This window comes from Panthera leo, chromosome C2 (assembly GCF_018350215.1).
Source record: "Panthera leo isolate Ple1 chromosome C2, P.leo_Ple1_pat1.1, whole genome shotgun sequence".
In the NCBI taxonomy this organism is placed as follows: Eukaryota; Metazoa; Chordata; class Mammalia; order Carnivora; family Felidae; genus Panthera; species Panthera leo.
This window is the reverse complement of record NC_056687.1, coordinates 123,352,084-123,369,861: the sequence shown is the minus strand read 5'-3', so window position 1 is coordinate 123,369,861 and position 17,778 is coordinate 123,352,084. Positions and strand designations below refer to the sequence as shown.

Sequence of the window (17,778 nt, the reverse complement as noted above, 5' to 3'; positions counted from 1 at the left end):
TTAGTGATTTCTCAGTGACTTCTATTGTGGTTGCAGAATGAACTTTGTGTGATTTCACTCCTTTTACGTTTATTGAGACTTCTTTTATGGCCCCAAATATGTCTATCTTGGTAAATTTTCTCTGTGTCTTAGAAAGGAACATGTATTCTGCTGAGTGTTCTATAAATGTCAACTAGGTTGAATTCATTAATAACGTTCAAGTCTTCTATATCCTTATTTTTTGTGTACTTTATCAGTTAATGAGAATAGAAATATCTGACTGTAATTGCAAATTTATCCATTTTTTCTTGCAGTTCTATGTTACTGAGTAAAAAAAAAATATTAGGATAATTATTTCCTCTTAAAGAACCGGTCTCTATAATTATGGGATCATTTTCTTTATGCCTGGTAATATTCTTTCCTCTGTTCGGCTTTCTTTTAATTAGTGTTAGCATGGAGTAGTTTTCCACTCTTTTACTTTGAACCTATCTGTGTCCTTATATTTACTGTGTTTCACGTAGGCATGATATGACTGTAGTTGGGTGTTGCTTATTTTATCCAATCTGACAGCACCTGCTCTTTAGTAGGAGTTGTTAGACTACACTGGACCCTTAGGGGTGCCAGTTGAAAATCCACATATAACTTTTGACTCTCCCACACCCCAGACTTAACTACTAATAGCCTGCTGTTGACCAGAAGCCTTACTGATAACAGAAACACGTATGTGTTGCATACCATATTTTTACAACAAAGTGAGCTAGAGGAAAGAAAATCTTAAAATCATAAGGAAGAGAAAATACATTTTCGGAACTGTAGTGTATTCATTGAAAAACATCTGCATATAAGTTGACCTGCATAATTCAAATCTGTGTTGTTCAAGGGTCAACTTATATTTTATGTGACTACTGGTACAGTTAGATTTAAGTCTGTCATTTTGTTATATGCTCTCTATTTCTCTCCTCTATTCTTTGGACCCTTTCCTCTTTACCTTTCTTCTTTTAAATTAACTGAGTATATTCTGATTCTGTTTTATCTCCTTTGTATGCTTATTAGCTAAACCTTTGCCTTTTTTAGTGCTTGTATTAGTGTTTATAATAACTACCTAGCTATCTTTAACTTATCATAATGTACTTTTAGGTAATATTATACCACTTCATGTACATGAACCTTACAATAGTCTTCTTCCATTTTTCCCCTCCCCCTCTTTATGATATTGTCATATATTTTATGTAATATATGTGTCACATATTTTACTTCTACGTATGTTATAAACCCCACAATATGTTCCTATTATTTTTGTTTAAACAGTAAATTATCTTTTAAAGAAATTTAAATAATAAGAGAAAAACTTACATAATTGCCCATGTGGTTATCAGTGCCGTGTATTCCTTTGTGTAGACCCACATTTCAATTTGGCACCATTTTCCTTCTGTCTAAAGGATTTGAGCATTTATTGTAGTGAAAGTTTGACTTTGTAGTGAAAGTTAGACTGAAATCTTTCAGCTTTTGTATATCTGAAAATGTCTTTATTTTGCCTTTGTTTCTGAAAGATATATTGTTGCTGGATATAGAATCCTAGGTTGACAGTTTTTTTCTTTCAGTACTTTAAAGATGTTATTCCACTAAATTCCCTTTTGCTGAATTCACTAATGGGAAATCTGCTGCCCTCTTTATTTTTGTTCTTCTGTGACTGCATGTAAGATTTTTTGTTTATTAATGGCTTTGAGAATTTTTACTATCATACACCTTGGTGTTGTTTTCTTCACGTTTCTTGTGTTTGGAATTTGTTGAGCTACTTATAAAATCTGTTCTCATCAGATTTGGAAAATTTGCAGTTATTTATTCAAATAATCTTTCCTGTTCTTCCTCTTTTTTTCCTTCTGGGATTACAATTACAAGTATTTCAAAATTCCTTTAAGTTACCCCACATCTCATTTATATTCTTTTCTTTCTTTTTAGAATTCCTTTTTCCCCCCTCTGTGTTTCATTTTAGATCATTTCTACTGTTCTGTCATTAAGTTCACTAACATTTTCTTCTGCAATATCTAATCTATTCATCCTTTCCAGTGTATTTTTCACCTCACATACTGTTTTCATCTCTTAATGTTTGAGTTGAGCCCTTTTTATATTTTCCAGGTCTCTACTTCTGAACATATGGCACATAATTATAGTAACTGTTTTAATGTTATCTGCTAATTCTAACATCTGTGTGAGTTCTGTTTCAGTTTCAATTGATTGATTTTTGTCCTCATCATGGGTGAGTATAGACTTTAAATTTTTTTCTCACAGAACAGCAAATTGCCCTCCAGGAGTGTTTTATCATTAATCCTATCACTATCAATAGATGAGAGTGTCTGTTTCCCTTCCTGTCCCGCCAGCACTGAATTCTGTAAGTCTTTAATCTTTGCCAATCTCACAGGCTAAAGCTATTTATTGAGCACCAACTCTAAGCCTAGTGATGGATGGAGGCAACTCTGTGGTGCTCAAGCAGCCACAGTAGCTGCCCTCATGGTGCTTATAACCCAGTGGTGTTTGTTTACCATGTTTTTCTTTGTATTTTCACTGATAATTAGCAATGTTGAGCATCTTTTCCTAAGTTTATGTCACTTATATTTCTTCTTTGGTATACTGCTAACATACACTGGATTGTTTGGATTTTTTTTATTCCTTTGTAAGAGCTCTAATATTTACTAAGGGTAGATACCCACTTTCAGCTTTTGAATTAAAAATATTTGTTGTATAAACAAAGACATTTCCTTTAAAACAAGTGAACAGTACATAACTTCTTTGAAGAAATTATTTGCATGTTACTCAAATACTTTTTCTTCTACATTAAAAATAAGTAGGAATTGATTCTGGCTTAAAGACACTGCCCTTAAAGGAAAATAGTTTTGAACAAAAAAATATAAAATACATATATGAATATATAAAGTATACATAAATGTATAAATGCTTTCATATACATCTGACATCAACATATAAATGACTTACATTCTTTAGAAATAATTATGCAGATTCTGAATGCCATTTTACTCTCTTAATAATGAAATGGAAAGTCAAAGAGATGAAACATTTCTAGATTAAATATTCCCAGCTGATTAAATATTTCTGGCAGAGCCTTGCCATCTATATTGGAAATGCTCTACATGCAAGACTGTTAATTTGTAATTGTCTAAGATCTATTCAAAGGAGAAAATGTCAAAATTCCCATTATAGTGTGTTTACTTACCCACTGAAGAGTAGCAAAAGCTCTCATGCACAAAAGCAGCAAGGCACATGCTACCTGTTCATCTGGCTGTGCAGGTAAATGCTTCCTGGCACCGCCAGGGAGAATGCCTGGGACACAGTTTCTGTAAAGTGCCCAGTGTCTTCTTAGCCTTCATGGGCAACACAAGGTGGCAGGGGGTGGTGGGCCCTGAGAAGCGTTCAAGTTTATGGTCAGGGATATAATGGTACACGTGTCACAGGGCTGAGGGGTGTTAGCTCGCCAAATATGATGGAGGAAATGTATGCCACCAGTTATGCTGTGAATTCACAAATTAAGCAGTTTTACTAATGGTGATGATGACAACCACCAGCAAAGCCCCACGAGGCCCAATCCACTGGCTCTTCCACTGGCCCTGCCCCCCCCTCCCCCGACTGACCTGTTTGGTGTAGGTGGTCTCTGGCCACCTCAAACAAGCGCAGGTGCATGTTGGTGATGGGATTGAAGGAGCCACAGGCCAGGAGCACCACTGGGATTCGACTCTTCATCTTGTCAGGCACCTCCACACCCACGGCAGTGGCCACCCTGCCTTCATGGGGACAATAACTCATGTTAGCGAGCTGGCACCAGACAGCTGTCCAGATCAGTGTCCCTAAAGTATACACAGGTCATTACATCTCATTTATAAAGGTGACTGGAGGGCAGTAATAACAATAACAACATTTATGGAGGATTTACCGTGGGCCGGGACCTGGGCTAAACACAATGTCAGGGTATCTCCCTTATCTCACCAAATCCTTGAGTGAGTGGTCACCTATCCAGCTCTGGGACCTTAGCAGCTGCAGGACTGGAACCCAGGCAGCCTGACTGCAGAGACCTTGTTCTTCCTGTAACCTCTATACCCTCCTGGGCTCTGATGAGTCACCTTGGAATCTACAGGAGGTATGTAAGACCCTCATAATGTCATCTTTGGTAGTCCAAGTGAAACTTAGGTCCCAGAGTAGACTGGTAGTTTAAAAAAAACTTTTAAAAAAATACTTTCAGATAATGCAAGCAGAGTTGTAACACTTGAACAAGGACTTCCTGTATATCCTTTACCTAGTTTCCTTAAATGTTAATATCTTACATTTGCTTTATCACTCATTCTGTCTCTCTTTCTACACACACACACACACCCGCGCGCGTGTGCACACGCAGGCACGCACGTATACTTATATTTTTTTCTAGAATGTTTAGGGGTAAGTTGTAGACACAATACCTCTTTACCTCTAAATACTTCAGTATGTGTTTTCAAAGAACAAAGGCATTTTCTTGTGTAATTGCAGAGTAATGATTAAAATCAGGAAATTAATATTGTTACAGGACTATTATCTAATCTGCAGATCTTTTCTGACTTTACCTCTTGTCCTTTATCTAGGGCCAAAGCAGTATGAGGGTTCTGCCCACCCTTGTCTCTACACTCTTGGGCTTTCAGGGCCAGGGTGAGGTTAAAGGAAAGCAGACAACAGAAGCCGAACTTCAGTAGCTTAAACAAACAGATGTTATTTGTTTCTCGCATGACAAGAAGTAAAAGAGGGCAGCTGCCATTAGGTCACGGGCTCAACAATGACCAGCAATTCTCTCAGATCTTCCCTCATGTTAGAAGACTGCTGCTGTAGCTACAGCCATCATGAATAGGATCAAGGCAAGAAGGAGCAAAGAGATACAGTGGCCTGAGTGTTCCTCTTAGTCAAAAACAAAAGAGCTTTCTCAGAACCACCCTGTAGATTTTTGCTTCTCATTGGCCAGAACCAGATCACATGGCCTTTCTAGCTACCAGAGAGGCTGGAAAAGTATTTAGCTTTACAGCCTCTCTAGTGGGAAGCAGAAAGGAAAAGGGAATTGGAAATGGGATTAGCTAGTTCACAGCACAGAGGGATACAACTGCCTTGGAGCTGACTGTGTAGAAGGCTGCCATGTTGGCTTTTCTGACAGCTACCTTGGGTCAGCTGATCCATGGCCTACCTTCAGTAGATCATATACCACATTCTATAGGGAAAACCTGCTCTTGTGTCTTTCCTCCCCGCCAGACAATAGGCCCATTTAAGAGGACAAGTGGTGTTTTCTTCATCTCTGGATCCCAGCCTCAAGCCCAGTGCCTGGCCCAGAGTAGGGCTCAGTGAAGACTGGAAACGGCTGGCTGCAGGGTTGTCCTGCGTCCTGGTGGGAGGAAGGCCTAATGCACTTCCTAATGCAGAGAAGTTGTTCTGGAAGTATTGTGAGTTATAGCAAGCAGATAAAACAAAAAACAAACAAAAAAAAACCCAACCAACTCTCAGGCAGGCTATGGTTTCTTGAAGCTTCCTTTAAGGCAGCAGGAACACCCCCTACTGCGGGAGAAGAAAGCGGTCTGTAAGCTACTGCTGCTTGCTTCCTCCCAGGGAGGTTGGATGGTTTAATGAGATATTATTTGCAGAATGTGCCGAGCTATTCACAAGAGCAGCCCTGTGATGAGTGTATCTGGGGAGTCTGGCTGTTGTTCACAACTATTATGAAGCCTTTCAAAGTTCTATTTCATTTTGACAAAATCTAACTTTTTAGAGCTGTTAAAACATGTAACTGCAACATCTCAGGTAACCTGGGGTTTTGATCCATTTTTTCAGAAGTTCCTAGAAACGATAAATTAGATCATTTGTTTGAATGGTGGCATCAACAGCAATGAAGTGTGATGTTGGGGAAGAAGAATCAATGACATTTAATGTCTGTCTTTCTTTCCTTGCCAGCAGCCCACTGAGCCACACTACTCCAAAGCGACTTAGAGTATCCAAGCCGCCGCTGAGATGGGAGAGGCAGGGAGTGCACGTTCCCAGGCTCAGGAGTGAGGTCAGTGCTCCTGTGTCACTTGTATACTCTAACTTGCCTCGACTACACACCCTGCCAAGCCCAAACCCGGAGAAATACAATGATAGCATTGACATGGCCTCACTCCAGGGGCCACCAGGAGAATAAACCAGGCTCCAATTTGAGTGCAGGTCTCATCGGACGTGAGGCCAGATGCGTGCCATGAAAGTGACCCATCTGCCCTGTCATTTGGTAACATCTAGTGAGACAAAGCAAGTGTAGGAGACGTTTGCTATCCGGAAAGGCTTCTCATTAATAAGCATTTAATGGGGGGCCACAGAGTGAGCAGTAATTGCTGCTGAACGATTTAACAAGTTGAGAAGGAGGCATACACGGCCTTCTTGGAGTTTATCATTACACTGGAGAGACAAGGCAACCAGATTCCACCTCTGGCCCCCGTCCCCTCTCCAGATTACCATCTATCACTTTACAGTCACCCAGATAGCATCTCACCCCGCTCTTCAAATGCAGCACGCTGCCTCCCTTCTCCTCGCTTCTGCAAATGCTGTTCCAACTACCTGAAACACCCCTGCCTTCAAGGTTTTCTCCTGGGAGTGTTTATCCAATTGTCCCTCCCCGCCCCCACACCGTGCTATATGTACCCCCCATTACACATTTTATCACTTTCTTTTTCCAGCCACCACACAACTGCCATTGCTTCATTTCCATGTTGCTCTCCCCCAAGCAGGTGAACTCCTACAGGGTGGTTTCTTACTCGTCTTGGTCCCCCCTCAACTCCTGCACTGTGCTTGGCGCACAGGCGCTCAGAAAGTGTGTAGAATGAATGAGAGAATGAGTGTCTCCAACCAAGGGTCATCCTTTTCAGACAGCTACCTCATCTCTTTGTTTCTGTCCCAAGTGGTCAATGGGCTGGGGCTTTCACAGATAGAAACTGACCTTTCTGGCTTTCAAGAGGCACTTAAGACCCCTTGTCAAGGCCCCAGTCCACTTCAGCCCGAAATCAAACAAGACACGCCTGCCTGCTGGACCATGTTCAATGTCAGGATTCCATCAACAGGGGTATACCGACTTCCTGCACGCTGACACCAAGGTCATCCTCCTGGTCTGGAGAAGCGGAGGTCACCAGCTGCTGCTTGGATAGGCAAAGGACTTTGCAGATGTGATTAAGTTAATGGTCATGAAATGTGGAAGGTAGCCTGGATTATCCAGGTGGGCCCAATTTTATCATGAGGGTCCTAATAAGGAGGAGGAGGGGGGTCAGGTACACAAAGATGGAAGGGCCAAAGTGACAATCAGGAGGGAAGAGGCTATCCTGGTTTGAAAGAGGAAGGGGCCGGGAACCAAGCAGCGTTAAGGGGCCTCTAGAAGCTGGAATTGGCAAGAAAACAAATTGTCCCCAAGAGCCTTCAGAAGGAATTCAGTCCTGCTGACACTGTGGTTTCAGACTTCTGACTTCCAGAACCATAAGAAAATAACATGTGTCACTTTAAACTAGTAACCCATGGCAGTTTGTTACAGCAGCTATCGGATATGAACAAACTCACCTATGCGGGGGCAGATTCTCTACAGTGACCTTCCAGCTGGGACAAGAAAGGTAAAGGAATCGAGCCAGTGACAAGGATATTGAAGGGTGTGTCGGGCAGAGGGACCAGCATTGCCAAGCCCCGAAATCACCATCTGGGGGGGGGGGGGGGTGGTGAACTGAAAGCACATCCATGCGGCTCTGTGTGGGTGACTCAAGATTGAGGCCACAGTTGGTGTAGGGATCCTGCAGGCCCCTAGGGGGTCTCGGAGACTTGATTTTATTCCATGGGCAATGAGGAGCCTCAGAAGGATTTTCAGCAGGGGTGCGACTTACTCGTACATTTCTAGTTCAGAGAGAGCCCAGGTGCTCCCAGGATAGTGCGTCAGGAAGCCCCAGGGTGGCAACTTCCAGGCCCTCTCCACCTAGGGAAGGGCAGGCATTTCTCCATCTTCCCCCAGGATGGCCTTTCCTGCTGCCTGCATTTCACTTCAATCACCCGGTAATGGGATGCTGGCCGATGCCCCGCATGCACCAAATTCTAAGTGTGTACCCTTCGGCCCATTTGTCACAGGCCGTCGCAGAGACACAGAAAGGAAAGGCGAGCCAGGAAGGTTAAGTGCCGTCACTGCAGATGTAATGTGCTAATGCTCATCGCTTGGGAGGCAGTCAATTTACCTTTCCCTGCGGTGAGCGCCTCTAACAGGACCTGGCCCAGGAAAGTGGCTGAAAACATCCCTGTTTATTATAGACATAAAGCAGATGGCTTCGGGCAGAATGGAAATGGATTCTACAAACATCTTTCATTACACAGACCTCTTGACCAGACTCCTCATCTTAAAGAAAACAAGAGACGCGGTTTGTATTTCTGGGGGTGACGAGCGCATTTTTTTAGGACCGAGGGAAATCATTTCCATCTGCACGAGGATGTCAACTTCTCCAGGGCAATCAACCTTCACGCGAACTCCGGGCACTTTTTCTTTTCAACTTTGTTGGATTCACCCGCTGTTGCTATGGGCACACGGTGCTGCTGGGAACAAAAGCAAAGCGAGCCTTCCTTGCCAGTGTGAGGATCCTCCAGTAGCCACCTCTTGGCGCAAACACACACGCCAATTAAGCACTTGTCCTAATTATGAGACTCCCAGGAAAGCAGGCAGCCTGGCTCTTAAGTTTGGAGAACTTTCAAAAGATGTGAGGGAGCATGAGGAATGGAACGAGGTCTCTTGCAACCCCCCACTCAGGAGTTGGGAAGAATTTCGATTGCTGCAGGAAGGTGGCATGGAGTCACAGCTCCTGGGTTTCCTGAGTGAAAGCCTAGGCATTGTTCTAGAACCTTCCACACACCAGTGCTGATTCTTTCAGCATGCTTGTAAGGAGAGGGTTTGTGCTTGCATCCTACTCGACTTCTCTAAGCCTCAGTGAGCCCCATGGCAGATGGAGATAAATCACATACCCCCTAGGGCCGTCATGGGGGTTACCGGGTTAACTCACCTAGCACAGGACCTGGCCCGTAGGGGGTTCTCCAGAAACATTAGCTCCTCTTTCCTTTCTTTATGTTCAGAGCAGAATGTACCCACATCCGCTTCAACCTACTTGTTCACCATTTCTGCAGTCACCCGTGACCAAAACCTGGTGGTCCTTAGGACCACTTTAGCACCCGCTGCCCTGTTAGACATCTCTTGCAGACCACCCAGGCCTGGGAGATGTTCCCACAGAAGAGCACTCCCAAGGAAGGCCGTCCCCACACACCACTGCCAGAATCTTCCACCTAGCTCCAACTGCAACAGCTCAGCTCTGAGCATCACTTGTCCCTGGAGTTAAGACTTGCTAGTGAGAAACAGTTTAATGTCCTGCTGATGGAAAGAACATCTGGTGATGAAGAAAAAATGTGCCCCGGATCACAGCTGACTTGCCACCCTGGAACAGAGAAGCAGACAAGGGGGTAGAACGTGAGAAGTGCCTGGCGTCTCCCATGAGGAGTGCGAAGTAGCAGATCGTGAAAATCACAACCGACTAGCGACCGTGCTAGTGCCTTAGAGGTACAGGGATAAACAAAACCTGGCCCCTGTCCTCAAGGTTACAGTTTGGCAGGAAGAACAAACCACTAGGGCCCCAAGTAGGACAGAGTCTTCCAGTAACCTCCCAATATCCATTTCTGCCTTCCTCTTTAGTAACGGAATCTCTAGTAACCTGCCAGCTAAATACACATTCCCCAGTCTCTGCAGCAGGGTACGGCCATGTGCCTAAGGTCTGGCCAAAGATCTATGAACAGAAGTGTTGCATGATACTTCTGGAACCCTCCTGAAATGGGGACGGACTGCCCTTCTCCACTTCTACACTCCTGCTGTCTAGAATTTGATGGCTAGAGTATAGTAACTACACTGGACCAACTCCCAGTTTGACGGAGAATAAGCCAAGAGAAAGCCAGGACCTTAATGACCCTGAAGCTGCCATACCAGCCCCAGGCTGCCTGCCTTCAGGTTTCTTCTACCAGGGGATAAATAATCTTCTGAGTCACCATTATTTTCTCTTTTTCTATTATACACAGTGAAACTTGTGTTCTAATTCTAATATATTCTAATCAATTTGCAGATGCAAATTCTAATCAATTCTAACTGATATACTGATACCTTAATGAATGTTTATTAAACTAGTGTATAAAGAAATGAAAACTGTGTAAACTTTTAGAAGTTTCTACCACCCCAGTTAAGCCTATTTTACCTGTGGAAACTCAAATGGATATTGTTTGAAAGGGAAAATACACCTAAGGAAAAAAAAATCTACCATAACTTAATTTTTTATATGAATTTTTCATAGGAGGAAAAATCCTTACTCAGGGCTCTAGAAGGCTGAAATGTGCAGCAGTGAATCTGCTTTTCTGTAGATCACAAAAACCAGACTGTGTCCTATCTCCTTTCCCCCAAACCAGATTCATTATTGCGTGTTGTTACACTCTGCTTTGAGTGGGCATTTGCCATATGGCTTGGCAGTTTAATGGATTTCTGATACTTGACAAAAATGAAGCACAATCATTTTGCAAGGAGCTTGCGTTCCTAGATGGGTCTTTTCCAAATAACAGCTGTGCCTCAAAATGGAGTTACTCAAATTGCAATTTGTGGACACAATACTCAAACATTTACAAGTGAGCAAAACCTCAAATCACTTGGGCTATTTCCAGGCTTCAGAGTTTATGAAGTTTTTAGCAATGTTATGAGAGTGCAGCTGTCAACAAACTCACGCCAAAGTCTCTGAACCAACGGAACCCGGCAGGCAGCAGAGATGTCCTACTTAGCAGCAGGACATGTGCAGCCGACCACAAACCCTCGCGAGAGAACAAATATGAGGGAAGTAGGCTTTACCCTAAAGCCCACAGACCAAATCTCTGTGCCTTTCTCTCTACTCCCTACCACACCGTACAGATGACACCAGATCTACAGCTCTAGCCCTGACCTTGCTGATGGGCCCCTACCGGTCCACGGATGTCCACCTGGCACTGGCTTATCAACAAGACAGACAAGCATGGATGCAAAGCTGACTAGCAAGCACTTCCTAACTAAGCGACCTTGAGTGTATGAGTCAGGGGAGTCCAGATGAGGTATGTAAACAATTCCCAAATCTCAGGAGCTTAAACCAATAAAGGTCTGTTTCACGTTCCTATTAACGTGTGCATTCTATGCTGGTTGGGCTCTATTCTGGATCCTCTTTTCCTCTCAATCCAGGACTCAAGCCAATGGAGCAGTCAGACTGAATATGGTCAGTCTGTAGCAGAGGAAAATAAAGGACTCCAGAAGGTCCCTCACCAGCAATTGTATTGTATGCTTGGCCTCAAACTGGCAATATCCCTTCCAACAACCCCACCCAACCTCAACGAGTTAGAAAATACAATCTGACTCTAGCTTTCCAACTTCAGGACACAGATATACTTGGTGAATAGCCTTGTGCCTACTACAGTAAGTTAATCCACTGTGCTTAGCCTCAGTGACCCATATGGAAAATGGAGATAATTACACACACCTCCACAGATTGTCATAAAGGTTAATCAGAGTTGACTCATGTAGGGCACTTAGAATAGTCCCTGGCCCATAGGAGGTTCTCCAGAAATACCAGCTCCTTTCATTGCACTCGAAACAGAATTCTCAGTCTCCCACACCTGCTTCTGGCTGCCCACACCCCATGTCTGAAAAAGATTCCACCGTTTTTCTAGTCACTTTCAATAAAAACCTGCCCGTTATCTATGATCTCTCTTCATCCTTCATCATGTCCCCCCAGTACAATGACCTCCAAGTTTGGCCAATATGCCCCATGTGAGGTCTTCACTTTCCATCACTACTGAGACCCATCCTACTATAGGATTTTATTATCTTCTTGTATCAGGATTTTAAAAAATTGCTAACAACAGAAACAAGCTCTGGTCATCCTAATTCCCCTCTCCACAAAAGGCAAAGCAGTAAAGGAGCACGGGATTATCCGAAGGCCACCAGACTGTCACAGCATAATGGAAGGGCTGAACATGAGGTCTCAGGATAGACGAGGAACAGGGCAGTGCCATGGTCTCAATCTGGACAGAGCCCCATGGTATAGACAGGGTCAGTGAGGCTCACGCCAGTGCACGCTGTTCTCAGAGAGAGGCCATTGATGTGGACCAGACAGACCCCACCCCCAGCAATAGCTTCCATACTTGGTGTCAGAAACTCTGCAATCAGCTCCCCCCGCCCCAACGTGGCCCCAGTCCAATCTTTTCTCAATATGCCAACCAGATCAACTAGTCCTAAAGTTTGGGTTAAGTCACTCAAATTACTGCGATGAACAATCAGGTGTCTACCATGCACTAAACACTGTATAAAACCTGGACCTTTGTGCCAAGCTAGCGATAAAACCTTCAGAAATTTGTTCTCCGTTGGCATTTAGTTGTTCAGCCGTGTCCTTCAGCTGGCATTAGAACTTTGGGGATTTTAGCCCCACTCCACCTCTCCAGATGGTATCCTGACCACCCTCTCTATTCCCTACATGGGCTCCATGTCCTTCCCACGCTGAGACCAACTGCTGTTCTCTGATGTGTCTTCTGAGTGTTCCTGCTGCTTGGGCTTCTGTTGATGCCACTTTCTAGAGCTAGGTGGTCTCTTTCATGCCAGCTCTCCCACAGAGCTTCCCCTGAGAGCCCACCTAGAAGTCACTGTTCCATCCTCTGACCTCTTAAAGGTGACACTGTCTGTATTACTGAGTCCCACTCTCTAATTGCCAAAAGACTGTAAAACCCCAAGGGCAGGGATCCCACAGGGTCTAACGCAGAGTGGAATGCAAATAAGGAATATTCACCTTATTCACTGGAGGACAAGGTAAAAGTGAAAAGTAGATCAGAATGAGAGCCAGAGAGCCCCGGTCACCTCCTGGCATGACCTAGGCTAAAGTGCTTCCATTCTCGCTTCCAATACTCAGCATTTCCTGGCTTGCTTTACTCCATGCAACTTTCTGTCTCACTATCAGGGGCGTCACCTCCCTTGTGGACTTGAATTTTGCTCTTACCCCATAAATTGTGTCTGCCACTTTGGCTGGGCTCCACCCGGGGTCCTGATTTGCACCTCAGAGGCACCATTTGACTCCTCTGTCCATTCCCTGCCTCTGCCCCTGCCGAATCCTGGGTGTATGTCCAGGGCTCTGCTCCATTCCAGCAGTAGGCAATGAGCCACAGTTAGTACTGAGAGAAGCAGTCTCACACCCTCTACATCCCTGGGAGAGTCCCTGTTTGGCAGGAAATGCAGAACTGTCCATAATGATGGCAGAAGATGGCACCACGGTCCTTCTCGTGCTCAAAGCACAAAATTGGCAGCCATCTGGCTCTTCTCTCTCCCTTGCTTTGACAGCCTGTCAGTTCCACCTTTGCAATATCTTTATTATCCATCAGTCTCTCAAACTCCACAGTTCTTTCCTTCGATTGGGGCTCATTATTTCTCACTTGAACCTGAGTGAACTCTTAACCTGTCCTAGTGTCCCCTCCTCTGCCCATCTCTGCTCAACTGCCCAAGGGATCTTTTAGAATGCTTCCCCTGCCACCCAATCGCATCGTAGATAATGAAACTCCTTAGCAGCCACCCATGGCCCTTTACAATCTGGTCATGACCTATTTTGTCAGCCTCATCACTTACCTTCCAACACCCTCCCCGTGTCTGCTCCATCTAACTGCTTTCCATTCCATCCTAAGTCCCCTTGGATGGAATTTTCGGACCAGCCCTAAAATTAAACCCAAAAATTCCAAAAATGAAGGCAACTCCGTTTAGCTTCCTTGTTCATTCACTAAAAATGAAAACAAGCTGCCACTGCCATCAAGTTCCTCAGGGCAATAGGAGGTGACAGGAAGATCCCAAAATGCCTGGAAAGGTGGAAAGCTGGCCAGCCTCTCCATGAGGGCAGAACAGACCAGCTGAGGCCTAGTGAGCCACAGCAGGGGAGAGAACAGGCAAGAATCCTGCTGCTCAAGGACAGGCGTTCATTTGGGAATGTCACTGGGCACAACACAACCTAGTCCACAGCAATCCTTTCCCGTTTCATGTAATAGAATTTCCTCCAAAAATTATAAGCCAAGAAGCTCATCTTTCCTTCTTTATTGAGCTATAAGCAGACTGCCATAGTCGTGAGCAGATAACTGCAAATCTGGGCAGTGATCTATGAAATCAGAACAGACCTGAGTTTGGAGATGTGATTAATTAAAATTTTTAACCAAGTTCATCCCACATATATTTAATGTTATGCATAAGTGCTTTTGTGCTGGCTGGAAATTAGGCCTAAAGAGTGGGCAGTTCACAGAAACGCTGCAGACCCTGTGATCCTTAAACAGACAAACCTGATTGTGTTTCTTCCCTCAGTTACTGCTTCAGAATCCACTAGGATGACTGGCAGATCATTCCCTGCCAATGTCTGCACCAAAGCCCATGCATTTCTTGTGCACACAGGATATGTGCACTCTAACAGTGAAGGGCATCAGGTGCTTCTTCTGGCCTTGAACTGAGGTTGCCTGTGCTTGTACTTGGGGGACCTCTGGAATGGAAAAGGCTTGGCATTTACAAGCACTGCAACCTTGAATAAGCCCTTCAGTCTTCTAAAAAATGAGGATAGCCCAAGCTCATCCATGGAGGCTGTGAAGATGAACTAAAGAGACACATTAGGACTATACTGCCTACACTGCTTTCAGAGGAGGAGGAAACTTTTCCATCACAGAGTTAGGGAACAGGATTCATATGTGCCAACCTTGTGTAAAGACACCACTGTCCCTGACAGATTCTACCTGTTCCTGCAAGAACAGTCCAAATGAAGCCACTATTGGTCTGTGTTCATCCACCCCTGCATAGTACGGAATCTGGGATTTCTGGCCAACTCAGCCAGGGCTGGGGCAGTTGAAGAAGCCCACCAGGTCATATACAACACTCCAGTTGATCTGCACCAGGCTCCCTCCCACAGAGTCAGGACTTGTTGATTTACTTTACTAAGTATGAATGAAAACACCAACAAAGAGGTTAATTTGCTTTTATGACTTCTGAAAAAGTAATGTATTTGTCTGGTACACGCTTTGGCTCAGATCGCTTTCTATAGGCCCTTGTAATACATGGTGATCCTTGAGTGTGCATGCCACAAGCATGGGGCTGGAGCACAGAGGCTGCCCAGAGGCTCAAACAAGGAGGGTCCTGGCCCCAGGGGCACAGGCAGATTCCTAGGGTCTCAAGGCCAATGGGCAGAGCTAGAATCCAGTCAGGGCAGAAGAAGTAAAGAGCACTTCATGCCCAGAAGTGGGGGGTAAAGCCAGATGCAGACATCTGGAGGTATCCACTCTAAAATTGAGACAGCAAAGCTTCATCTCCCAGGATTCTAGCTTATGTGAATTCTCTTACATATGCTGGCCTCACTAAATCAATAAAATAATAATTTAAGTGTAAAATAAAGTATAGCCAAAGTGAAATGATTTAAGCTCACTGTCTTCTGGGAGCAGATGTTCCAGAGGGAGTGTGATGTGGCAGAGAATTTGCCGGTGCTTCCTGCAGCACAGCGACTCCCTTTTCTCCTTACCAAGAAACTTGATTTTGTTCACCTTCGGGGACAAGGGGCAGAGATCCAGGTAGGAACCGCAGCACCACACCCACCATGGCAGGCCACTCCCTTTGCCCATGATTGGTCCAGTCACAAACATGTGACCCATCCCTGGGCAATGAGATATAAAAGGAAGTGCCTGGAGGCCTATGGGAAAAATTTTCGAAGTCCAAATACAAGCAGGTCCTTTTTCCACCGCTTCCTGCCCTGGATGCTGTGGTGTCGGGATGTGACGCTTGGGGCTGCCACAGCCCTCCGGTGACCATGAAGGCCTAGACAGCTGCAGAGGTGAAGGGCAACCCAGAGACTTGGTCTCATTAAGTTGCTGCAATAACCTAGTATAGCCTCTCTCTAGACTTTATTATGTGAGCTACTACAATATCTTTCCTGCCACAGCTACTGCTGGTCATGTATTCAATTGCTTGTGTCCTCAAGCATCCAAAGAGATCCATCTCAGGAGGCTTCAGTTCTTGCCTTCTCCTCACAGTGTGTGCACTTCCGTGGGCCAAGTGCGATTCCAGTGTGTAAAGACAGGTACTTGCTACATAACATGGCGTCTAAAGTCAAGGCAGCTGCTTCACCTGGGTTGCAGCTGGAGAGAGACTGAATCTGAGTTGGAAGACCTCCCACTCTGTGGGTCCTGGGAAGGATGGTATGTTGAACTCCAATGTGGGGCTATCCTGGGAATCCTCCAGGAACTGTTCTGAACATACATGATTTTTGGTTAACACTGTGACCTCAGAACCTAACCTCAGGGGCAGCTGCCTCCTGAGCCTCTTAACAGACCCCTCTCAGCTGCATTCACTGTCCCCACAGGCACCGACTGCAGGGAACTTTGTGAGGGTAGCTTTGTATCTCAGGGGACTTTCGCACCCTCAGTGGCTCCTTGCTCCTCTCCATAGATGGGGACCGCTGTGCCTTGCCTGCTTCAGTGCTGGCTGCTTGCCTACCTGTGCCTGTGGTCCAGCACAGCCTGGTGACGTGAAGAAGCCTGAACACACCCACGCTGCCATCTCTGTTTTGTTCCTGCTGGTCTCTACCTAGAGTGCCCCCTCTACCCATTCCTACCTATTAAACTTTGTTTCCCCAGCACTCAGCACACATTAGGCCAACCAAAGAAGGTCTCCTTAACTCAGTAATGACAAAAACAAATAACTCCATTAAAAAACAGGCAAAGGACTTGAATAGACATTTGTCCAAAGAAGATATACAAATGACCAATAAGCACATGAAAAGATGCTCAACATCACTAATCACTAGGGAAATGCAAATTAAAACTACCACGAGATACCACCTCACATACATTATGATGACCATTATCCAAAAAAAAAACCAGTAAGTGTTGGCGAGGATGTGGAGAATCTGGAACCTCTGTGCACTCTTGGTGGGAATGTACAATGGTAAAGCCACTGTGAAAAACAGTATGGAGGTTCCTCCAAAGATTAAAAATAGAACTACCATATGATCTAGCAATTCTACTTCTGAGTATATACCCAAAAGAACTGAAAGCCACAGGAACAGTTACTTGTACATCAATGATCGTAGCAACATTTTTCACAGTAGCCAAAAGCTATAAGCAACCCAAGTGTCCACAGATGACAGATGAATGGATAAACAAAATGGTTATATATATGTGTGTGTGTGTGTGTGTATACATAATATGTGACATTTATTTTTGATGTATATATGTATATGCATGTAGATATATATGCAAATATATACAATACACATACAATGGGATATTATTCAGTCTTCAAAAAGAAAAAATCTGACATATGTTACAAGACGAGGATATTATGCTCAGTGAAGTAAGTCAATCACAAAAAGATAACTACTGTATGAGTCCATATATATTTGACTACCACCTAGAGTAGTCAAATTCATAGACACAGAAAGTATAATGGTGGTTTCCAGGGGCTGGAGGGAGGAGGGAATGAGGAGTTGTTGGTAGTGGGTATAGTTTCAGTTTTGCAACATGAAAGAGTTTTGGAGATGGTTGCATAAGGGTATGAATATACTTTACTGAACTATATACTTAAAAATTGTTTCGATGGTATATTTTATATGTAATTTACCACAATTACAATTTTAAAATAAAAGGTATCCTTTGCTAAGCCTTCTCTGATACCAGACTCTGATTGCGCCGCATTGCTCA

At 44.3% G+C, this 17,778-nt stretch overlaps 1 protein-coding gene across 4 annotated transcripts in view; it reads right to left on the bottom strand.

The window, feature by feature from the left end:
- NMNAT3 (nicotinamide nucleotide adenylyltransferase 3) overlaps nt 1-17,778 on the bottom strand; it is a 114,069-nt gene that overhangs the window by 60,137 nt on the left and 36,154 nt on the right. For all 4 annotated transcript variants that reach the window (XM_042955137.1, XM_042955138.1, XM_042955139.1 and 1 more), the window contains exon 2: nt 3,624-3,773. In XM_042955137.1, the coding sequence (XP_042811071.1) occupies nt 3,624-3,732 (109 nt within the window). In that variant the 5' untranslated portion in view covers nt 3,733-3,773. The remainder of the gene's footprint in view (nt 1-3,623; nt 3,774-17,778) is intronic.